This window comes from Pecten maximus, chromosome 12 (genome assembly GCF_902652985.1).
Source record: "Pecten maximus chromosome 12, xPecMax1.1, whole genome shotgun sequence".
In the NCBI taxonomy this organism is placed as follows: Eukaryota; Metazoa; Mollusca; class Bivalvia; order Pectinida; family Pectinidae; genus Pecten; species Pecten maximus.
Window position 1 is genome coordinate 8685685 of NC_047026.1, and position 25569 is coordinate 8711253.

At 37.1% G+C, this 25569-nt stretch overlaps 1 protein-coding gene across 3 annotated transcripts in view; it reads right to left on the bottom strand.

Annotated features, from left to right (window-relative positions):
* Nucleotides 1-25569, bottom strand: part of LOC117339143 (centrosomal protein of 290 kDa-like) — a 103351-nt gene that overhangs the window by 11867 nt on the left and 65915 nt on the right. For 2 of the 3 annotated variants that reach the window (XM_033900561.1, XM_033900563.1), the window contains 11 exons: nt 23515-23676; nt 22907-23053; nt 14342-17506; nt 13877-13971; nt 6225-6651; nt 4723-5634; nt 3603-3890; nt 2688-2753; nt 2150-2210; nt 643-848; nt 98-166 (listed from right to left, as the gene is read on the bottom strand). In XM_033900561.1, the coding sequence (XP_033756452.1) occupies nt 98-166; nt 643-848; nt 2150-2210; nt 2688-2753; nt 3603-3890; nt 4723-5634; nt 6225-6651; nt 13877-13971; nt 14342-17506; nt 22907-23053; nt 23515-23676 (5598 nt within the window). The remainder of the gene's footprint in view (nt 1-97; nt 167-642; nt 849-2149; nt 2211-2687; nt 2754-3602; nt 3891-4722; nt 5635-6224; nt 6652-13876; nt 13972-14341; nt 17507-22906; nt 23054-23514; nt 23677-25569) is intronic. The other variant, XM_033900562.1, reaches the window with a different exon arrangement.

Below are 25569 nucleotides of genomic sequence, written 5' to 3' on the forward strand. Positions count from 1 at the left end.
CAACATGACAATTCTAAGCTGCTAACATGAAGCAGGCAAGCACTTGTTGTTCCCCTTATCCGAGCTCTCCTTTACTTGGAAGTGCTTAAAGTCCTACCTCATGTGGTCCCAGCACCACAAACCTTCCATCCTTTGTCAGACGCATGTGAACACTGGTTTTCTCAACCTTACATTAGCAGCAGTGAAAATGATCATACAACACGTTTTAACAAAAATGATTGTGAAAACTACGAATTAAAGTGTGACAGTTTTGTCAATCATAAAACAACATTCAAGCGACTCCCAGTAAAATGTTTTAGAAATTGTGAATGACAAGCAAACAACAGCCTAAGTGTGGAGTTATCTTACTAATATCTACCGTGGCTAAGAAGCGAGTCTGATTTCATCGAGATGTGTGTTACTTAAGTCCTTATCAACAGAAAACAGCGTCTCTTTTTCCAAAATGAAATGTTAATTACTACTGAAAGAAAGCTAAATCACAATGCTTGTTAACAGAAAATTAAAACTCTTAGAAAACAAAAGTTAGATTTAACAAATAAAAGAAAGCTAAAATATAACGCTCGTTAATAATGGGGTTAATCATTACAAACTTTCCAAGCAGACGGTCAGGTTGTCATGGCGACAGGATAATATGATGCTTACCTTATGGACACTGTCCTCATCTACGGTACTAGTGTCTGACATGTCATCATAATTCATGACATCATAACGGTCACTCTGGACCGGCGACTGCGTAGGGTGTCCGACCTTGGCGGACCTGGCCATCTGACCTTGACCCTTTGCTCCTCTCTCTGCTAGGTGACCAGGGGCCTCCATGTGTGAGACTTGCACCTGGTCAGCTGAGATACCTAACAAAATAAACCATGGTCAGCTGAGATACCTAACAAAATAAACCATGGTCAGCTGAGATACCTAACAAAATAAACCATGGTCAGCTGAGATACCTAACAAAATAAACCATGGTCAGCTGAGATACCTAACAAAATAAACCATGGTCAGCTGAGATACCTAACAAAATAAATCATGGTCAGCTGAGATACCTAACAAAATAAATCATGGTCAGCTGAGATACCTAACAAAATAAATCATGGTCAGCTGAGATACCTAACAAAATAAACCATGGTCAGCTGAGATACCTAACAAAATAAATCATGGTCAGCTGAGATACCTAACAAAATAAATCATGGTCAGCTGAGATACCTAACAAAATAAATCATGGTCAGCTGAGATACCTAACAAAATAAACCATGGTCAGCTGAGATACCTAACAAAATAAACCATGGTCAGCTGAGATACCTAACAAAATAAATCATGGTCAGCTGAGATACCTAACAAAATAAACCATGGTCAGCTGAGATACCTAACAAAATAAACCATGGTCAGCTGAGATACCTAACAAAATAAACCATGGTCAGCTGAGATACCTAACAAAATAAACCCATCATATACAAAAGGTATCGCAATTTCTCTTTAAAGAATTAAATTTTTTTGAAGAGTTAGAAATTTGTTTTTGCATATTTGCTTGTCAATTTTATGAATTTAAGGTATGTCATTTTGAAAATAAGCGTAACATATCAAATTCAAATCAAAAGAAATGAGCTAAAGAAGCATGTGAATACCTACAATATGAGCCAGCTGGTGTCCCTAGTGGGAGTATAAAGATGTCTATACCTACTACCTACAGTCCTACAGTTATTGATCCATATCCTACAGTAGATGTCTATTGTATCACTGTGTGTTACAATAGAGATCTTCATGGATCATATTTTATACAATCTCCTGTACTTCAACAAGTAATGAACTTCACATCTACGATAGTGAAATGTGTTGTGACTGTCTCGGTTAGATTTCAGTACGATAGTGAAATGTGTTGTGACTGTCTCGGTTAGATTTCAGTACGATAGTGAAATGTGTTGTGACTGTCTTGGTTAGATTCCATTATTCTGAGAAAACTGAAAAGACACTTAACCCCTATTGCTCTGGATGGCATGTGACAGGCCTCCCGAATGTTGTTCAGTGAGGTAGTCACCAACTACTACAAGGAGACCTTGCCTCAAAATGACCCTGACTGGTTATGAGGTGATAAATCTAGCCAAAAATCAAACAAACCCGTACATGGTTAATCCTAGCATCTGTCCCGTAAACTTACCATTATATACGACTGGCCCCAGGTCTTTCCACTGTACGCTGTGCATATTCTGCCGCATAACCTGTCAATGACGAGGATATTGATGATGTTCATATCTACATGCTTACAAGCCAAGGGCCATGTTAGAGGTGAGGGTCTGAAGGAGGGTGTTGAGAGGGGGTCTGAAGGGGGGTGTTTGAGAGGGGGCCTGAAAGGGGGGGGGGGGGGGGGGGGGGGGGGGGTGTTTGAGAGGGGGCCTGAAGGTGGGGACATAACTTGATAGGGGGTGTAATAAGGTGTATTCAGGAGGGAGCATCAAACGGCTGTAGGAGAGAGCGGTCCAAGGGTTTCAGAAGACACCCAATATTTAGAACTGAAGTAGGATTTCATCCGACACATTACACTTGGTTTTTAAAATAAATTTTGAAGTAGCTCTGGAAACCAAGTTTAAGTCTCCCATCAATATATTTCAAATGAAGTGGTACAATTACCCAGCATAATATAAGTATGACCTTGACCTTATGAGGGATTGTGTGACCTTTAACCCCTGTGCACTTACCTTGATTGTCTTGGTAGACTGAGCCAAACGTCTCTGGATGGCGTCGAGTTCAGGACTACTAACGTCCTGTCATGTCAAATAGAAACAAAGGAAAAACGAAAAGTGAACAACATGCAAAGCAGGTGAAACAAAAGGTCATATCAAGGTCAACTGAATCAGATGACAACCAATAAACACTACCAATAAAGTGTCGGTGTATCTCAGAAAATATCTCAGTGAGTTTTGTTCTGGATTTGGCCAAGAATAAGACTGAATATGAAAATCAACAGGTGGAAATGAATCTATTGTACAATTATAAATATTCTACTGTGCATGAAATTTGACAATTATGAATCAACACAAAAATGGAATGAAAAAACATTCAGTGTCTAATAACTCTCCCAGCTAATTTACAGAGCAATAAAACAAAGGCTAATTACAAGTTATCATGTATTATCTAAAATACCTGGCAAATCATACACAAGATATGACAATAGATCCCCTACTATAGAATAAAGAAGATCTCAACAGATGATTTTTTTATGTTCAGTAAGAGGCTTTGCCTTATTTGAGACTGTCAAAAATCTTTTACTTATCGAAATGTGGCAGAGTGTTTCAGTTTAGGACTTAAAATACCTCAGGGGATGTATACCAGATGTATACCACACTTTGAGTAATGACATGCGACACTAAATGATGTATATGACATTTTAGCCATCTATTCAGCACAAACATTTCCAAATAAAAGTCGGAGATTAGATTGATTGATTGATTGTGAGTAGACTGCAAATTTAAGAATAAGTGAAAAACAAACAAAATTTGTTTAAGTTACAGGAAAGTCAATAAAATTAATTCCCAATAATAAATATAAACAAAAAATATACATATTCTAAATTGTAGATAAACTAATCAGATTTATCTCCCTTTGTTACCGACCTGGCCCTCTTGCATCCGTTTAACAGTATCTAATAACTGGGCATTCGTCTGCTCCATCTCGTCGAGGTGGAGTTCCGTCTGCTCCAGTAGCGCCACTTTATTTTGTAACTCCTGATACTCCGCTAATGGGAGCTTCACTGCCGATTTGGACGTCGAAAGATTTTGATAATCAAGTACACGAGATTTTAGTTTCTCGTTTTGGTTCTGGAGGATGATCAGACGACGCTGACAGTCCTCCAACTTCCTCGGAACCTTGTCTTTGAGGGAGCTCGGCACATCCAGTGGTAACTATGGAGAATGGAATATTGTTAAAATCTTACGACTAAATTGCAACAAAGAGCACATATTTCAGAGGTAACCTTAATTCAATACATTCCAGGAAGAACACATTGCACTAAATTATCATAGCCTTACTTGAGATTTTTTTTCTTGATTCCTTTCAATATTTGATAATGTACACCAAACTATGTATCTTAATAGTATTCAATGACTCTCCAGACACGTAGCAAGTTTTGTACCACCTTCAATGAAATCTGCATTTCAATCCCGATATTAATTTTCAGTCTCAGTAATGATATTCAAAATCCATTTTTGTATGACATCATCAAAATACATTTTTAATTTCTAATTGTATAGAGACTTTATCAACATACACAACCAAGAAACAAGTTTGTTGCTAAAAATAAAACTGAAAATATCCTAAAATTCCCACATGAGTATAATAAGAATAGAATTATAATCATTAAATATTTTGAAATATTCAAATAAACATTTGAAGTCTCAGGATCTATGATAGTTTAGTGAAAAATATACGTTCAGTTTTCAGGGTAATGCCTCTCAAGTTGAATAAATAATTTTTGAAATCATCTACATTGTTTTGTTTTTACTGTCATAATTGTAATTAAAGAGACATTGACAATTGTTTTTTCGCAAACTAATTATTATCATAATTAACTTCTAATTTTCAACATACAAAGATCCATTTCTCGCATAATATTCAAGGTAAAGGAAAGTCCCCTTTTTTATCCCATGTTATATAGTTATATTAATTAAAATGGTTGATACTTTTGTGAGGATATTATTGTAGACACTATGCCTTTAAGAGTAACCCGGATCCTACCTGTGCGCCAGAGTTCTCCAACTCCTGTATCCTGTACTTCAATTTATTCTCACTACGTTGGAGCTTGCTGAGTTTGTCCTTCATGATTGTCTCCCCTTCTTCCGCTTGTCTGAGCTGACCTTGCATATCAACATCCTTCAGCTGAAGGTCCTTGACTTTTTTCTGAAGTTCTTTTTCACTTTTCTCGAGGCACTCGACTTCCTGCTGAAGTCGAAGCTCAGTGTCCTTGAGAGCGATAGTCTGTTGTTCTAAAACTTGAGCCTGGTTCTGAAGCTGAACTATGTGATGAGTGAGTGCACTATTTTCCTGAACGACGTGATTAAAGTTCTGTGTCAGATCAACATTAACCATTTGTAGTTCTGAGTTTTGTTGGTCTGTACTGGACCCGTGTGTTTGAAGCTCGGAGAGTTTTTCGTTAAGTATAATTTCCTTGTTCTCCTGGTCCTTAGTTCGTTGTATCAAGTTTGCTTCCGCATTCTCTAACTCTTTCAACCTCAAATGTAAATATTCTGTTTTCTCTGCAAGTGCGTTTCTCTCCGATTCCAAACTCTGAACCTGCTTTTTCATTTTTGCTTCGGAAACACTCAGCTCGGTCATGGAAGTTTCCAGGTTCTCCGACTTACTGAGCCAGACTTCCTCGTCCAGCTTGTATTTCCGGACAAGTTCCTTGAGTCTCATTTCCATGACCTTGAGTTCGGAGATCCTGTCCTCTAGACGGGAGATTTGGTCCTCTAGCTCTTCCACTTTATTGTACAAACTTCGCTCAGAGGCTTCAAACTGATTCATCTGCTCCTTCAGATTTTTCTCCGAGAGAGTTAGCTCACGCAGTTTGACGTTTTGGTCGTGAATGAGATTTTTGTCTTTCCTGGCAATCTCATGGAGCTCATCCCTGTCTTGTTCCATGTCCAGCACCTGTCAAGGTCAAGGTCACATATAAGGATTCAAGGTCACAATATAACTGTAAAGTGAAACTTGCCTAGCTAGTAAAGCTATGCTAATTATGGAATGATGGTGAACAAAATTAAAAGTTTATATCCTTTTATTTTGGTGAGGATGGGGATAGAAGTTAGGGAACTATTGAAAAAAATTCCATCTATCTTGTATTTTTTCATTGTTTTCTTAATAAAAAATACAAAAAACTCGAAAATGTCCTTTTTTAATGGAAATCGCCTAAAGGTCACCATGCAGGGGTCATGGCAGGAAAAAAACTGCAAGTGAGGCTTTCTTTTTTGTCTGTTTTTTTATTATGTGTTATTTATCCTTTTCCTCATCCTTTTCTGTCTTTCTCCCCTGCTTCTATCTCTCATCCAGCATTTAATACCACTAGAATGCTTGTATCCTGAAAATGGCACTTTAATGAAAACTCCCCTAGCACATGTATTTTATATTATAACTATTGGAAACAAAATTTCTTTTGTGAACTGTACAGAAATTACCATCTCAGCAAACAATTTGCTTGAATCAAACAAGTTGTCTGGTCAGAATACCGTAACCATAGTTACCTGTTGTTTGAGGTGTTTCTCCAGTCTCTCTAGCTCCCCGATCCGCTTCCTCAGAATATCCTCCGGCTGATCCAACATGGTGACTGTTGTTAGAGAAACACCGGTAACAACCTCTAGCCTTCCCTTCAAATGTCTCTCACTCTTCTCCAACTCGATAATCCTATCCAGCAGAACCTGTCTGCTCCCAAGTCCTCGTTCATCTGACTGTGAGGTCACATGATCAGGTTTGGAGAAAAGGCTAGAATTACGATCCTGTGAACTAGAGCCTCTTTCTGATGTTGCATCCTTGACCTTGAGTTCAAGGTCAAACTTGGACTGCTCTAGAAGCTGGATTTGTTGTTGAAGTCGTTCCTCTGTTGTTTGGAGAACTGTGATCTGTTGTCGGAGATCTGTCTCAGATCCTGAACCGCTGGACCTCTGTGATGATCTGCAAAAACAGAGAAATCTTTTATAAATACAACATGAAGGAGACACAATAGACAGACACACATACAAGTAGAATCCATCTGCCTTGTGTATTTAATAATCATATTTGTTTCTTTGCATTTTTCTTGCAGAACCTTAATATAGTATGAACACTATAAAAATAAAATTTCCAAACTAAAGTCAACCTGTTGCAGGACTTTGACCTTGAACTTTACCTTTAACCCTTGGCAGTTAGCAATTTCAGAAGTCAAATCACAACTCTGAGAGTCAGAGCATATTTCAAGTGAACAATATGTCCTTGCAAACAAAAAGTAAAAAAACTGATATTGGAAAGTCAAAATCATACACTCAAGGGTCAAGGCCCTGTGATCAGATAATAAGCGGTCCTACAGTCCAAATATTTTGTGTTGCTTTTCCTCAACTCTACAATGTGTAGACTTCAGCTTCCCCTAGTCAGTTCTGGTAAAACAATCTGAAGATGATAACTTCACCTGAACGAACATTAAGCAATTTACTCTCTATGATATTTATAAATCGTGAATTTTGATCTATAGTCATAAGTGACCACATGTGTAATGTCCAGTCTGATAGAGCCACAATAACAGTATAAGTATGACCTTATTTCCTAATCTCTGTCTACATAATGGTCAGGGATTAGATACATATGACTCAGTAATCCTAATTCTGACTTTGTTAATCCTCGAGTCTGACCAGTACAACTGCTGGTTACTCCTCGAGTCTGACCAGTACAACTGCTGGTTACTCCTCGAGTCTGACCAGTACAACTGCTGGTTACTCCTCGAGTCTGACCAGTACAACTGCTGGTTACTCCTCGAGTCTGACCAGTACAACTGCTGGTTAATCCTCGAGTCTGACCAGTACAACTGCTGGTTACTCCTCGAGTCTGACCAGTACAACTGCTGGTTACTCCTCGAGTCTGACCAGTACAACTGCTGGTTACTCCTCGAGTCTGACCAGTACAACTGCTGGTTACTCCTCGAGTCTGACCAGTACAACTGCTGGTTACTCCTCGAGTCTGACCAGTACAACTGCTGGTTACTCCTCGAGTCTGACCAGTACAACTGCTGGTTAATCCTCGAGTCTGACCAGTACAACTGCTGGTTACTCCTCGAGTCTGACCAGTACAACTGCTGGTTACTCCTCGAGTCTGACCAGTACAACTGCTGGTTACTCCTCGAGTCTGACCAGTACAACTGCTGGTTACTCCTCGAGTCTGACCAGTATAACTGCTGGTTACTCCTCGAGTCTGACCAGTACAACTGCTGGTTAATCCTCGAGTCTGACCCGAGTACACATCATGGTCTATTTTCTGACTGACACATAAATCTACATACAACTAAAAGTTAAAATAATATCTCAGATTATATAATGGCCTGAAAAAAACATTGCTCTGGTTTTCCGGTTTAAAGGGACGTATTCTGCACGATTTAGGATTTTATAAAATTCTATTTATATATAATGAAATAAACACATCAGCTTTAAGTCGGATTTCTCTCCATTCGTTTAATGATAAATATAAATAGTCGTCCTTGGACAAACAACAAAACTAGTACTATCTTTGAAAGGAAATTCTAATGAATTTTCATTACTGATAAAGCTTAAGTGTATAACTTACTATAGATATGTTGGCACCATATATATAAACTCTCCCTAATCCTATTATTGAACGGATAAAAAATACTTCACCGTCATAGTAGTTATGGAACAGTTCCAAACTCACGATAGCTCATACAGGAATAAAATATTCTGGCATTTTCAAATCAGGTAAAAACTTCAAGTACAAGGTAAATTGTGAACATCGGTCTTATTAAATTTTATTTTGATATAAAGTTGTAAAACATATTGGACTTCATGTTTACATAGTCAAGACCACATTGGAGCATACAAACTGCTCCAGACAAATGTCCATGGCCGATATTTACAGATATTAACTCTATAACACGCACCAGTCTTACTTTTGATAAAAACAAATCAGTACTGGGGGTCAGGAGGCAGTAACATGCACATGGGTATGTATAAATGCATGTTCGTACATATTTTACAGAATATCTATAAATAGGTCAGAACTGGAAGACAACAAACAACATGTAAGTTGTAAGTACAAATCTGTCTCTAGTCAGAATATCACATTGTCAGACACCAAAATTATACCTTCTTACACATAGGTAGAACTCTCATATCAAAATCTAAACAATAAATTTTTGAATTAACATTTGACTTCAACTTTTACACAACACATCCTGCTCTACCCGATCAACTCTGTACTTTACATCTCGGGCAAGGAAATGTTGGCCCTTTTAATTATTTACCTTCATGCATCTGGCTATCGACCTCATGTCCAACAAATCCAGGTAATCTACAGGTAAATTAACCTCCATTGTGTAACGAACACATATATGGCTGGATTGTTTAACATCCAATCACCGTATCAATTCATGTTACGTTCTACAGGTGAGAATATCACATTCTACAGGTGAGAACATCACATTCTACAGGTGAGAACATCACAATCTACAGGTGAGAGAAACGTCTGCGGATGTAAATCTATGTACTCCATCATTCTCAGTTGTTACTGATGCTGTGACTAGAATGGAAGCTTGTTCCAGTGACCTACGACCCCTAGAACCATGCATAAATGATGAAGCCCTAACCCAATATCTTACTTGTGTCTAATTAATTCTCAGGTGAGCATAACTAAAATCGTCAATAGTCGGAGTCAAACTCTTTACCTGAGAAGGTGAACCGAAGCTGGTGAACCGAACCGAAGCTGGTGAACCGAAGCTGGTGAACCGAAGCTGAATGTACAGTTAACAACGTTTTTTATATCGTTTGATTGTGTAAAGAATACATTCAATGTAGCAAGTACATTATCGCTTATTGTATTGTATTGGTAGATCTATATAAAGAGTTCATGGTTATATGAACTCCGAGGATGTGTTTTAGTATTTTCATGTCGTGTCGAGTGTGAATTTGATACAGTAGTCGATACAAAGAAATTTAAATGCTGAACTCATTAGAATACTTTAACCAGTTGTATAGACTTCTGTGATACTAAGACAACCAGGTAGGAGGAATACGGGTCGGTACCTGTACTGTACGATCACTTTACACGAACAGTGAACAGTGACAAAGGTCGTTATCATCATTCTTAAATTTAAAGTGATAGAATCACTACTACTGTTGTGTACCCCCCCCCCCCCCCCCCCCCCAAAAAAAAAAATGTTTGAGTGGTGTACTCAGGGCATGGCCTAAAATATTGATATATAATTACAGTATTAATTGTAGATTGTAGTGAGGGTTAGTAACATTCTCTGACCACCAGATAAATTCATGAAGGCTGTCCCAAACATATACATGCCCGTGTCTCTTTAAACAAACCAAACATTCCCTGACCACCAGATAAATTCATGAAGGCTGTCCCAAACATTTATATGTTCATGTCTCTTTAAACAAACCAAACATTCCCTGACCACCAGATAAATTCATGAAGGCTGTCCCAAACATTTATATGTTCATGTCTCTTTAAACAAACCAAACATTCCCTGACCACCAGATAAATTCATGAAGGCTGTCCCAAACATTTATATGTCCATGTCTCTTTAAACATACCAAACATTCTCTGACCATCATCTACTACCTCCTAGGAGTCTCTCTCCCTCAAAAGCTTAACAGATCATGTAAGAGACAAGCTTTTAATTAACACCAACAATATGAGGAGAGTGAAACCTTAAACAACATCATGGTCTAAAACTACTCTTATACCGCTGGACGAAACCAGTATACAATGTCACATGAATTGATCAGTGTATATCGATGACAATACAATGTAGCGAGTTATTAAAATTTACAATTCATGCCAGGAAAACAGCGTAATTACTTCATGTTGACATTAGAAATTGATTTTGCTACAAGCTGGTATTAATCCCTAATTAAGCCCTGTACAATGATATGATCACATTTACATAAAGGACAATATGAAAGTAGACATCCACACTTACCAGTACGTATAGAGTGGACAGTGTACAGACATCCTAACTACAAAACACTGTTATGTGGTCATTTGTATCACATTATCACAAGACACATCCTCCGTAAATCCAATGATTTGACTATGTATCCCAAAATCAGGTCATAAATACCGAAAACTCACATATCTCTCCAATATCAGAGATAAGGTACGCAGGTTCACGGTGACAGGACACACATACCTGTGATCATTTACCTGGAGTTTTGTTTACCTGGGTGGGTGGGTCTCGGGAGGACACAACAACAAGCCACGACCTGTCAATGTCTTTATAGAACAAACCGTAAATCCCAAACATACACACGTGTGATCCGTCGCAGGTCATTACACAACTCGACATGTAAATCTGTCACGGATCATTACACAACTCAACAGACATTTAAACGCGCGTGTCTATAAAATGAGAATACATTGTTACACTTGTTTAGATAAAACCACCCATGGTTGTGGACTTAATAGGGATAAACATGTTCTATACTAAGCCAATACTGAACTGCAGTTAGTGTATTTATAATTAGTAAACAAACAAGAGATCCCAGAGGGATCTTGGAGCCCACCATTGAATGTTCTTCATAGGTTCCATGTCAGATTGATCTTTTCTCTCCTTTTCCCTTCCTCTAAGTCTTACTAATCTGTGTAAATCAGAAACAGCCCTCTATAGCTAGTACTTTTCAAACAATGGGTACCTATATATAAAATTTATGATTTAGCGATAATGGTTGTCTGTCGGCCATGTTGTTTTCCGATTGGTCTCAAAATGCAATATGCAAAACTAGGCACCAAGGGGAACCTACATATGAAATTTGAGAAAGATCCCTTCAGGACTTTCTAAGAAATAGTGATAACAAACTTCAATTGTCAAAATCCAAGATGGCTGCCTGTCGGCCATGTTGTTTTCCGATTGATCTCAAAATGCAATATGCATAACAAGGCACCAAGGGGAACCTACATATGAAATTTGAGAAAGATCCCTTCAGTACTTTCTGAGAAATAGCGATAACAAACTTCAATTGTCAAAATCCAAGATGGCTGCCTGTCGGCCACGTTGTTTTCCGATTGGTCTCAAAATGCAATATGCATAACTAGGCCTCAAGGGGAACCTACATATGAAATTTGAGAAAGATCCCTTCAGTACTTTCTGAGAAATAGCGATAACAAACTTCAATTGTCAAAATCCAAGATGGCCGCCTGTCGGCCATGTTGTTTTCCGATTGGTCTCAAAATGCAATATGCATAACTAAGCACCAAGGGGAACCTACATATGAAATTTGAGAAAGATCCCTTCAGTACTTTCTGAGAAATAGCGATAACAAACTTCAATTGTCAAAATCCAAGATGGCTGCCTGTCGGCCATGTTGTTTTCCGATTGGTCTCAAAATGCAATATGCATAACTAGGCACCAATGGTAACCTACATATGAAATTTGAGAAAGATCCCTTCAGTACTTTCTGAGGATTAGCGATAACAAGAATTGTTTACGGACGGACGGAGGGACGGACGGACGGCCGGAGGGACGGACGGACGGACGACGGACCACGGACGCAGGGCGATTTGAATAGCCCACCATCTGATGATGGTGGGCTAAAAAAGTTAGTAAACAAAAAATTTTGTTTACATGCAGCACTTAATGTTTTCTTCTTCTTTTTTTTAATCTGTCTTAATTACTAGATGAATTGAAGGTATGCACATTTGTTATTTTTATTTTAAATGTTTTTTAATTAATTTAAAAACAAATTTGATAATTATTTTATTAATTTTGAATTTTCCTTTTTTTACAATTAACTCATTGAATGTAATTGTCTATATTGTATGTAACCACATGAATTTATCATTAATTATTTAACCAAACTATATCATACGAGTTTAAGGTAACAATAATACGTAAAGTTGGTGAACCATACAGAGTTTGAGGTAATATATTGATACATAAAATTGTAGAACCATAGAGTTTGACGGTAATATATTGATACGTAAAATTGTTGAATCATGGAGTTTGATGTTAACATATTGATACATAAAATTGTTGAACCAGAGTTTGAAGGTAAAATTGTTGAAACATACAGAGCTAAACCGGCCAAGTACTTCGGTAAACAGATTTCTAGTAAGATAGGCTAACACAATGAAAGTGTTCAGACACAGAATTAGCCGTCACATCAAAGGGAGATAATTCAGTAGAGAGCGATGTAACAGGTGGTTACCTAATTATACAGGTATAAATGGTACTGACAGGGACATTGATCTTCTGTTTATATTGATTCCGTATCCTACAGGGTTGGTATCCCCACGTTAGAGGTGGATGGTGATGACAGTGGGGGGTGTTATACAGCGATATACATTATTGATGTGATTTCTCCCCTTCACATCTGTATAACTCCGGTCTTATTAATCAATATTACAGTCACAGACAGATCTAGATCTCTACAAAAATATAGGAACATTCTTATGGAAGCTATTAATTATAGCCAAAAATATGACAAAAAATTATTATTATTTATAAAACCTTTACAGATCACAAAATATCATCATAATATCTTATAAAACTTTGAGTTCAGTTTCACCATCAATTAATTTTTCAATTTAAATGGGTTAATGTCTACCAAAACACATACAGTAGCCACTACAGCCATTTTTTAATTCTATCTTCACATAAGAGCATTATGTAGAGTAAAGGTGGTTGACTAAATGTGAGAAAGTTACAGAATATACTTTAGAACACACCTTAAACCAAAAAATTACAAGAAAAAAAAAAAAAAGATTTCTTCAGCCTAATCTTAGATCTATCCTATTATATTTGAGTACAGAGAAGGGAGACAACTCTGCCATGCCAGTATATGATTGTAGAGAAATCCTTGGAACAGACACCAACACCTCTTTCCCTTTCAATATTTTGATAAGATTCATTTGCAAAGTTGTCAAACAAAAACTAGGTAAGTTTTTCATTACAATCTTTGTCTTCTGTAAGTTTGACACTTAGCCTAACTCTTTAGCATGTTTTACCGCATAAGTCGTAGATATGTCTGACACTTAAGTCTGATGAGTCTTCAGTAAAATTGACACTTATGCCAAAGTCTTCAGTATGTTTGATGTCTAAGCCCGAGTCTTCACTAAGTTTGACACTTATGTCCAAGTCTTAAGTATGTTTGATATTTAAGTCTGAGTCTTCAGAATGTTTGACACCTACCTGAGCTTGTTGTAGCCGACAAGCCTCTCCAACATACAAGATTTACACCGTGTCAGTCGTGTTATCGTACTCTGGAATGGACTGGAATCTTTGGACTGTGAACGACAGAATACATAAATGTATCAGTAATTCTCAACATCACGTGAACTAGAATCTGTTGACGAGGATTTCAAACAAAAGACAATTCAGGGCATCATAAGAAATATGATACCTGCTACATCAGACACCATTGTAACTCTGATGTAAATTCATAATACGAGAAATATTTTAAAACTGAAATTCAAATAATTCGCCATGTGATTAAATTCTCCATAATCATTATGAATACAGAGTACAAGTTGTTTTCTTTTTAAAAGATATATACTCAATTCTACTTTACATTTAATTTGATGAAACAATTTTATTACAGTTACATTCTACTTCATTATTCTTGAAACATAAATAATATTTTTGACGTACACCTACCTCTGGACTAGAAATCGCAGGGAATGTTTGGTCAACGTTATCCGACATGGCAGTCTCTAGATCATGGACGGTAGCCTTGACAACATCATGGAATGCATTTATTTGGTCTTGTGTATTCTGAACTACAAGGTCATGACCTCCAGCCTCATTATCAGTCATGAATCCGCTATCATGAGGCGACAAGTCCGTAACACCGTGAACACTGCTCCGTTTGGAGCTACGAGAATCCACACCATCACTCAATTGTTCTAATTCATGAATTTTTTCAACATGTTTTGTTTCTAAATCACATTTTTCTTGATATTTTGATTCTAATTCCTGACATTTTTCAACTAATATTAATACTTTTGCGTCTGCTTCATCGTACTTTGCCTTGAAGTCGACATTGTCAATTTGAGAACTGTACGTGGTCACATGACTAGAATCGGAGACATGATTGGCTGAATGTAACACATTTTGATTTTTATATTGCATAGGTTTTTGACTAGATAGCACTTGTTCCTGAGACTGATTCTGTTGCTGAAGTTCGTCGATGCGTTCCAAGAGGATTTCTTTTCCTTTTAACAAATCGTTGGTTTCCTGTTTCAACCGTTTTTCCTGATCAACCATTTGATTCACTTGTTCTGTAAACTGGGAAATTCGTAAATCATATTCTACCTGAACATCTTTGAGTTTTTCTTGCGTAGACATCAATTCTTTCTCTAGTTCCCTAGACCTGATTTGTTCTATTTCCACAGTTCTTAACAGTTTTTCTTCAGATGTTTTTAAAGAAGACATTTTTTCAGTTCTTTCAGCGAGACATTTTTTACACTCTTCCAGTTCCAGTTGACACTCTGAAAGCACTTTTTCCCTAGAAGATAACTTTTGTTTTACCTCCTCAAGACATTTTTCAGAGACAGTCATTTTTTTCTTTTCCTCTGCCATTTCTCTTTCACTAACGGCAAGTTTTTCCTTGGACGCGGCCACAAGTTTTTGCATGCTGCTCATCTGTCCTGCAATTTTTTCTTTCTCGAGGTACATTTTGTTTATTTTTTCCCTCAGGCTATCATCAGCATCTTCAATCGAATCCATATCAGCATCAAAATCAGGAATAGACTCGGCAGACTTTTTAGCTTTCTCAAGTTGACGTTTCATTAAACTATTGTCGGGTTCTTCCAAAGCGTCCACAAATTCGTCGCGATCTGGACTAGCTTCATCTACTCTACCAGATACATTTTTGGTCCGATTTTGTATTGGCGCTTCCTCAACAGTATCGGAATCTGACTGTTCTACACTATTTTCGGAAGATTTACTAACTTTCGCAAGTTGGCGTTTCATCCTGTCTTCAATTTCCTCTAGTTCCATCACACGGTCCATCAACCGGTCCTCTGAATTCTCAAGAAGTTTGACTTTCTCAGACAACTGTTTGACTTGGGCATCAGTTGCCGTTAGAGAAACAAGTTTTTCAGTCAAAGTCTGATTTTCACTTTCCAGTTCCTGTAACCTTTGGAAGAGACCTGTGACCTTGCCCCCTTGGGAGGCATCCCCAAGGTCACTAGTGTCTGTCGTCTGCTCGCTTGTCTCCACAGGTTTAACATCAATCCTTGTAACCACTTCATCAGCCCCAGAACTTTCCGAAAAGGGCAAATAACTCTCAGTTGTTTCTGTACTAACATCGATTCTTACTACCTCTAACCTGGATCTTAAGCTTCGTTCAATCTCCTCAAGTTCCGAAACTCTGTCCATTAGTTTATACTCAGCTTCCTCTAAAACATCTACTTTCTTTTCTAAATGTTGAATATTGGCATTTTTTATTACAATATTTCTGATTTTTTCCAAGCACTCTTGTTCAGAAGAATCTAATTCAATAAGTCGTTCATTCAGATCATCATTTTCTGATCTCACTTGATCAAGTTCAACCCCTACCGTCTCCAACTTTTCCGTAAGTTCATCATTTTCTGTACGAACCTGACCTAGTTCCTTACTATACCACTCCTGTTTCTGGGTAAGCTCACTGCACTGAACTTTGACCTGTTTCAACTCCGCTGAAATGTCCTTGACCTTTGCATTTAATGAATCTTTTTCAAGTTTCAACTGAGCAACCTGTCGTTCAAATTGTTCTATCTTGTTTTTGTAATCACTGACATCGCGACCTAGTTTCTCATTTTCCTGATTCAGTGTTTCTCCAGCTTTGATCATTTCACGTTCGTGTTCACAATACGAATCCATCTGGTTGTTCAGAGTCTCGATTTCAGCTTCTAGTTCCAATTTCTGTGCCTCGTACTGTTCACATTTTTCCATTAGTTCATCATCATGTTTTTCTATGTCCTGAACACGACACAACATTTCCTCCTCTTGTTCAATATATTGTGCGATTTCTCGTTCATATTGGTCAATTTTTTGTCTTAAAGAATTTTCGGTCTCTTGCATGCGTAATTTTAAACTTTCCTCGTGATCCTCCATCGAATCAATACGATCCAACAGATTATGTTGAGATCGACTCAACTTTTTAATTTTGTCTACGTACACCTCATCCGATTTTGCACTACTACGATTCTCATACAGTTTAAGCCGTGAACGCAGATCTCTTTCCTCCAATTCCATTTCACCTAGTGTTTCACTAAGTTTGATTTCATTTTCTTTCAACTGACAGATTTTTTCTTGTAAAGTTTCGATTTTGGCATTTTTGGATTCTTTCGTTGCTTGTAGTTCCTCCTCGAGTGACGATATCCTGTAAAGGAGTGACGAGTCGGTTTGGTCCGTTGAGGTAATTTCACTTGTCTCACTCTGTGTTAACTCCATGGCTAACGAAGGTCCTTCAGAACTCGTCGGCATCGGAGACCTATCTTGTTGTTCCCGTAACCTTGATTTTAATTCCCGCGTGGAATTTTCAAGAACTTTCACTTTTTCCTCCAAACTTTGAATTCTATTTGCATCATTTTCAGCCACTTTCATCCAATTGATTTTTAAAGTTTCTTCATTTTCTTCCATTTCAGAAAGTTTAATGCTGAGTTCATCATTTTCGGACTGTGTTTCCTGCAGCCTCTCTTTGAGAGTTTCGACTAGCAGTAGATCGGACTCCAGCTCCTCCTTAAGGTCAAGGCGCTGCTGTAGACTCTGGTTACGTTGTTCCAGTTCATTGATTTTCTTTGATGATATGACCTCCGCCTGTTCCAGGAACTGGAGCTGCAACAACCACATGATGGTGTTAAACAAGGGTTATAATTTACTGTCTTAATTGAAACGTTTATTAACATAAATAAAATGTTGAGGCAATAACTTTGAATAATCAATATCTGAAAAAAGAGGAAAAGTTTGAATTGTTCACTGCGAAAAATGATAACGTTTCTTGTCCTTGAAAATAATATTTTAATTCAAAAATTTAATCCAAAAACATGCAGTAAGAAGGATTTTCAGGTAAAAATTAATAGGTGAATAACTAATATGAATTAAAAGAAAACTATTTCCGATGTAAAAAAAATTTGACCTCAAAATTCTAAGATTAAGAAATAAAGGTTGCGGTACAAATCTAGTTAGTATTAGACAGATGAGGTAATTCAGCCATAAGACAGTGTTTAGTCTATTAACAATAATAATGATATTGTGATGTATCAAATTTTATATATATATTGACATTGCATAAATTTTTAATTTTCATCACACCAAAGTTTGAGTTTAAGTGCCGAGTGTTTTAACAGACCCAAGGAAGTTTTATTCGGTTGTTTGCTGGGTTTGCCATGAAATGCCAGGGTCATTTGTAGTAGTTGGTGACTACCTCACTGAACAACAAACGGGAGGCCCATCACATGTCATCCAGAGTTATGAGGGTAAAGTGTCTTGTCAAAGGACACAATCATGACAGCAATGACCAGCTTGATTCTCAGCTTCAGGAGAAAAACAAACTGACACGGGTAGAGAGCGTCGCTCCACACACCTCAGATCTTCACCTTAGGTTACGTGGCCGGTGCTTTAACCAACTGTGCTATCGCGGGCCTTTACAATGTCCACCAAATATCACAGTCAAATCGTGGGAGTGACATCTTGACAATGTCCACCAGACGTCGAGAGAGTGACATTTTGACAATGTCCACTAGACGTCGAGAGAGTGACATTTTGACAATGTCCACCAGACGTCGAGAGAGTGACATTTTGACAATGTCTGCCAGACATCACGGTCAAATCAAGAGAGTAAGTCATAACACGTAGAAGTAAATTAAGATATGTGATTAGTCAGTTTGCTATGAAAAAATAAAATAGAATAGAAATAACATCAGCATGAATACAGGATCTGAAAGTATACATATTATGTATCAAGGCCATTTCTGTCATTGCATGCTATCTAATGATAAATTATATCCCGCCGCACCGAAGCTAATGAAACACATATAACAACTGTATAATATACATAACTGTCATGTCTCCTGACAAACAAAAATCTCAACGAGAAACAACATCTCCAGTTTTTATTGAAATGGCAGTGTTAACAAGGAGAAATATAGGGCAGGGCGATTTAAGAAATAGCTGGTTTCAAATATATTCAGAGCTGTAAACGTGGTTCTTCAGAGTTTTGTAGAATTGTTTTAAGCAGATTGTAGATCCAGCCAAATTATGTTGTTTTTATGTTAAAGACTTCGATAGAAAAGAATTTTGTTTGAAATATATGTTTCTACTTACCAAGACCAAAATCACTGAAAATGGCACAATTTGAAATTTTGTAAGATATTTTTGGTCTTCATAAATATTCAGAGTAGCAAATTTTCTTATCTGAGCAAAACAGAAAATCCAAATTAATTCTGGTCCAAGCTGAGATGTATTATGAGAGGGGGAAATTAAAGAAGGGGAGATAATCTGAATTACAATCGTTTGTTCAAACTGGAAAAACTCTAGAAAGGATCATAATGGCCTTAAATAATCGTGAAGCTAATTAATTCACTAACATCTGCATACCTGAACATGGAACATCATGCATGTTGTTTTTAGTATATGCAATTCATGCAATAAAGCTCATTTACAATGGGGTTCGTTTCATACTTTTGTATTATTAGGAATTACAGGTGATTATTCCCTTTCCTCGTTATATTTTGACCCGAGACTATAGTCAGGTATATCATATTTATAGAGAATTCTCCAATCCATGCTTCTGACCATATCAGCATTCCTTGTCAGACTCTCGACGTTTCCACGATTAAGATGTTGGGTATCTTAGAACACCTTTCATTAATGGTGTACAGGTATGTTTAGACTACTCAGTAAGGCTACATGCATACTCATGCTAGATTGCTATTTATCATTACAGGATACCTTAAGTATATATAAGACAGTAATGACCTTTTCATCCTCAAGACCCAACAATCTCCATCTTCTCTCAACAATGATCTACACACATGACCTTCACCTTCCTTCTTTATAGGTCAAACAATAAGTCTTCCCTTCATCATCCTAGTGTAGGTCCTCATCACAAAGACACACATCATTCCCACATCCCAACTTTCCCACAAACAATGACCTTCCCTCACCCTAGAACCTACAAATGACCTTCCCTCACCCTAGAACCTACAAATGACCTTCCCTCACCCTAGAACCTACAAATGACCTTCCCTCACCCTAGAACCTACAAATGACCTTCCCTCACACTAGAACATACAAATGACCTTCCCTCACCCTTGAACCTACAAATGACCTTCCCTCAGCCTAGAACCTACCAAATGACCTTCCCTCACCCTAGAACCTACCAAATGACCTTCCCTCACCCCAGAACCTACAACTGACCTTCCCTCCCCTGAGAGCCTACAAATGACATTTCCCTCCTCCCTCTAAATGTAGTAAGATTTTATCTCAATGAAGTTCTGAAGAATTCAAAGGTAAACCTAAGAGGACAATTGTCCAATTTGGTTAGTAGCTGAAAGGAAAACTGATGGGTTCAAAGGTCACACATTACCCATTTATAAATACATTAGTAAGTTATCATAAACAAGGTTATGAGTTGGCTTTCGATTTTAAAATGCTGTATCAGAACACTTCATGCTGTAATGCTGTATCGTAATTCTTTGTCCTGTGTATTGCTGTAGACTGTCCATGCTTCTGTTAAAAGGATGTCTTGTTTTCAATAAATCTTCAATAATTTCAAACATGCTGAATACGAAGCAACAAATTCAGAACACGATGTTTGTTGTACGTTCGATGTCATGCGTCGGATACTAACAAACATCACTCCATGCTACAAGCATGTTACCTTTTCCGCGAGAGCTGTTTCCAAGGTGTCTTTATCCAATATGATCTCTTTGAGCTCCCTGACCTTGAGATGGGCATTAGTAAGCGACTTCCTGACGTCAGTCTCACACCTCTTAGCCTCCTCCAGTTGGTCACGAGTCGTCCCCTCACTGACCTCCAAATCATTGACATTTCCTTTCCATCAGCTTAAGTCGGTCTTTAAGTTGTCGTTCTGTGGTCTCGTAGCAGTAAATACGCTCTTGAAGGGCCTCAAATATCACCAGCAGTTCAGCCATCTTGGTTTCCATGGTTTCCGTGCCATCCGAGTCCTGATCTTCCTGAAGTAGACTACTGTCCAAACTACTGCTGTCCTGAAGGAGGCTACGAAGTGTGAGGTTCTGGTCCCGTAGTTTGGCTAGATCCTGTTCTAGCTGGATGATATGGCTGTTGAAATTGGTCAGTTCTAATGGCGGTTGTTTCTGTGGATCTGGGGATGGTGACCGCCGGCCGGGACTAGGAGATTTACTCTTTTGTTTGATCGGAACGGTCATCATCTCGACATCTCGTTTTTCTACTAGATCTGTCTGGATACCCTTCTGATCAAACTTCTCGTAGTTTGTCCGACTGTCTACACCTCCATCTTGTTTATCTTCTTCATCTGTTTGAGTAATGCCACAGGCAAACATTTTGTCAGGTTTTATACAGTGAGTGATTTCCCTTGCACCTGGTTCAGGACAAATTTGTTGGTTGCTATGGTTACTGATGTGTTGATGGATACCGATTGGTTGGTTGTTATGGTTACTGTCTGTTAGATCACAGACTGATCCATTTGTTTGGTTACCATGGTTACCATGTGTTAGTTCCCCACATCCCATGTTGTTTTGTGTGAGTGGATCCTGCAAAAATTAGTTTTGATATTTTTACATATCCATATAAGGAAATTGAACCGCCCACTTTAGTAAAAGCTGCTAGCTGATTGGTTGCTGGGTTGCTGTTGTCAATCACAGGGATCCATCACCAGGGTTACACCAACACCTTCACATACATCAGGGAGGACTATAAGATCATCAAAACTTTTATCCTCTGTTTTACAAATCTGTCATTGTTTCTAGTTTCCATAACAAGTACATGTATAGTCCTTTTCAGATAAAATGATTTAAGATATTACAGGTTTTGTTTTCTGACACAACTACTGTTACTTATCTGTAGTGTAATTTTCTTTTTAATGAAAATGCAAAATAAAGAATGTTTCAATGTGGTTCCAATCTAGAATTTGAAGTTATGCCTTTTTTGACCAGTTATTTTGGTATGGATTATATAGACATTTGAACAGAAAAAAAAAAATTCCTGATCAATTTTTGTGAAGATATAAAGAGATATTTATGACATACTTCTGAAAAGGAAACATCACCTATTGAATGTACATTTACAAAACATTTAAAACTTTCTGAATCTTGTATATATGTAGTATACTACAAATATTTCTCTCCAGTAACAATACATCAGCTTTATAACAATGGGTAAAAACAATTTCACCTTCATACATTACAACAGACAAATGAAAGTTACTGAAAAGTGTTGTTTTGTTTTTGCATTTTTTGAAGGTTTGATATTTGTGAAAAGGGTTAATTTTTCCTTTTTTAAAACATGACAAATTCCAAATTTTTTCCGCATACTGGAACACCAAGAAAGCTTGAGAACCAGCTCTATATAGTTACAAATCTGAAAACTGAGGGAATAAGATTTGAAGAATAAAATTTAAATATTTAAAAGTTATAGATCTTTTACTGCCATTGTCAGCTTGATGTTTTCAATATGTGAAGGTTTTGTACAGAATATGAGGACCCTGCAACCTTGGGTGGGACTGGAATGACCTTGAGAAATCTGCATGGTCCCATTACCTGGGAATAACTACAGCCGATACAACTTCACGTAAACCACAATACACATTACTTAAACCATTATACAAATCATTTAAATGTATGTAAATAAATGTTATGAGTATGTAAACAAATGTTATATGGTTCTTTTCAAACAGAAGTTCATGCTATAGATGTAAATATTCAACTTGTAATTATGAATTTGAGACTAGAAATGTTAACAATGGTTTTTGATAGAAATATTAATTCAAATAGCTGCAACGACTATTTTTCTTTAGAGATTTTATTCAAGTTTGACTTAAGAGTTCAAATTCCAAAAAAAAAAATTAAAAAAAAAAATTGTGAAACAAAGTATTTAGTATGTGCATGATTAGAAATCGAGGAAACAGAATATTTGAAAATCTAGAAAGGGTGACAAAAACCTAAGGATGATAAGATTTTCACTAGATAGACCAGCTTTACGAGTCAATGTTCAGATCCTGCTATCACCAGTTACCTTGACTTTGAGCACTTCCTGTGCCTCACGCTCCTCGAGGCTGAGCTTGTTTGAGCCCTGATAGTCCTCCAGACGAGATTTCTCCTGCTGTAGGGAGCTTATTTTCTTCTGGAGCTCACTGGCTGTCTGCTCTAAAGTCTTGATATGCTGAAAATGTTTTTATTTTATTTTACAACTCTATAAATCACAAAACATGTTACATGTTCTCATTTTGATATAAGATTGAATGGAAATAATTTAGAATGAAAAAACTCATTTAAACAACATTAGACTTTCAATTAAATCTTTTGTATCTAATACACACATTTGAAATTGTCACCTTCTACTGAAGTTCACAAAGGTATTTGAAATATCTGATCTGACCTACAAATTTCTTTTATATCTACCTATCTTGAAAGACAGATCACTGACTATTGCCAAGAAATTTCAATCACCTCATCAGGTGCGTCATCCTGTGCATTTTTTAGATAAGTGTTACGTACAATATAGCTAACACATGTACTTTAAGTAAGTGGTGTGAAAAATGGCAAAACGTGAATTGATATAAGACTTTGTCTCAAACTCACATAGAAATGTTACTGAAAAGCTTGACTGACATGATGACTTACCACTTCCTGTTCCTGTAACCTTTGACCCATGACCTCTGGACTTTCTGCCCCATCCCTGCTATAGGGAGGGGCCAGTGTCACATCTTTCTGGTCCATCATCTCAGCAGGGTCCTCGGGGATGGTCTCCAGGACATGGTACACGTCATTTCTCTGGTCCCCTGTCTGTAAGTACACAATAGGAACACCGGTCAATCCTATACAATACACAGTCATACAGCTACGCAGACTGGAGTACATATACAAAACGGAAGGATTACCCAACAAAGTATGCAATAAAATAGTGTCAGTCAGACACTGAATGAAAATTGTCAATGAGTTTAAAATATATTGAATATTTAGGTATATATCTTATACTGAAACAAATGTATAACAGAAAAAGTTCTGACAAAGGGAGGTAATGATCAAATTACTTCCCTTTGCACAACCTTTCTCAATTACTACTTAATGATATTATTTCCTAAGAATTTTTATCTTTCTTTAAAAAGTTAATTCCTCCATTTGTAAAGACAATCTGACGACTCGGTTATCTCTTATTCTACAGACACGATCTCAATGAAGAGTGAATTACCTCCCCTTACAGGACCTTCAGTGAAGATTCTTTGACCTTATTTTGATAAATTTGGGTTAGTGTTTTTCCCCAGTAATAGTGACTATTATATGTAAATCACAATGGTGTTTGGTGTTATTAATTCACTATGTGGGTGTAAAATATACAGCTCTGAATATTAACACAACATTATGGACATTAATTCAATACTAAAACACAACCACGGGGAAAATATTCTGTGTCAGCTTGTCCCATTATGTGTAATTAAGTCTGAAATCTCTCTAAACTACTGAAACTTTAGTATTTATTTTATGGGACACATATGACCATCGGCAAAGTAAAAATGATACCGATAGTTTTACCATAGTATAACAGTATTGATTCATATCAAATTGATGTCAATTTCTACTTTTCATGCTTATAAGTGATACTGACGCATTAAATCAAAGTTAAAATATTCCTATAAACTTATAACATTTATTAGTGGATATCAGCAGTTTTTATATCCTCTCATGGATATTAACGATATTTATAAGCAAGCCATCTTATATCTATCTCAAATTCACAGTTGTTTTTTGCCTCCGGTATGTCATAAATAAGGTATGATCTTTATATCCAATTCACAAATATCTTCCTGCCTCCTGGCTGTATGACAAATATTAAGGTCAGTTAACACAAGATTATCTATAATACCCAGTCTTCAGGCTAAATCTGGTATCATTTAATAAAACAAGGGCCATAACTCTGGATATTTTGGATGTACAACCCCAATCCCGAGGCACTTCGTCCTCAAAACAGCTACACATGAATATATAACATTTCACAGTTGTTGTTGACAATGAAATATGTCCTAGACAATGTCAGTAAACCTGAATTAAATATGTCACTCTACTAACCAAAGAGAACTTGCATGTAATTATGCAATTTTTGACATTGCAGATGAACAGGCACATGTATGTATATGAGATTTGGTCGCACCAACAGATAGAATCAGTAGGGCAGGTGGAGGGTTAATACCTCATCTCCACATCAAATCTACAACCAATGGCTGACAAATGTTGTGTTTCAGGGATAAATTGATCCTTGGCTGTAAAAATACCCATTGTGAGAGATAATGGAAACAGGTCCAAGAGAAAGCTAATTTACAATCAACATTTAATATCTCCGGTGAAGGCCTACTGCCCTGTAAACAATCTCACCCACAACAATCTCCTGTCAGCAGGCCTTTGATATACAATATGATTGGCAATCATGTTTTCCTTTTTTATATGGAATACCAGTTACATACTATACTCTTGAAGTACCAGTGAACCTTCACCTTTGTACGACCCCTGTGAACCCTCACCTTTATACGACCCCTGTGATTTTTTCTTATTATAAACATTGTACTTTATGCAGTGGATGTGAGAAAACCATTGTACCTTTGTTTAAGTAGAATATTTTTGGTGTTAATAAAATATCCTGTTCTAGAAATCTTTTCTTCATCATATGGCTAGGAGATAACCAAT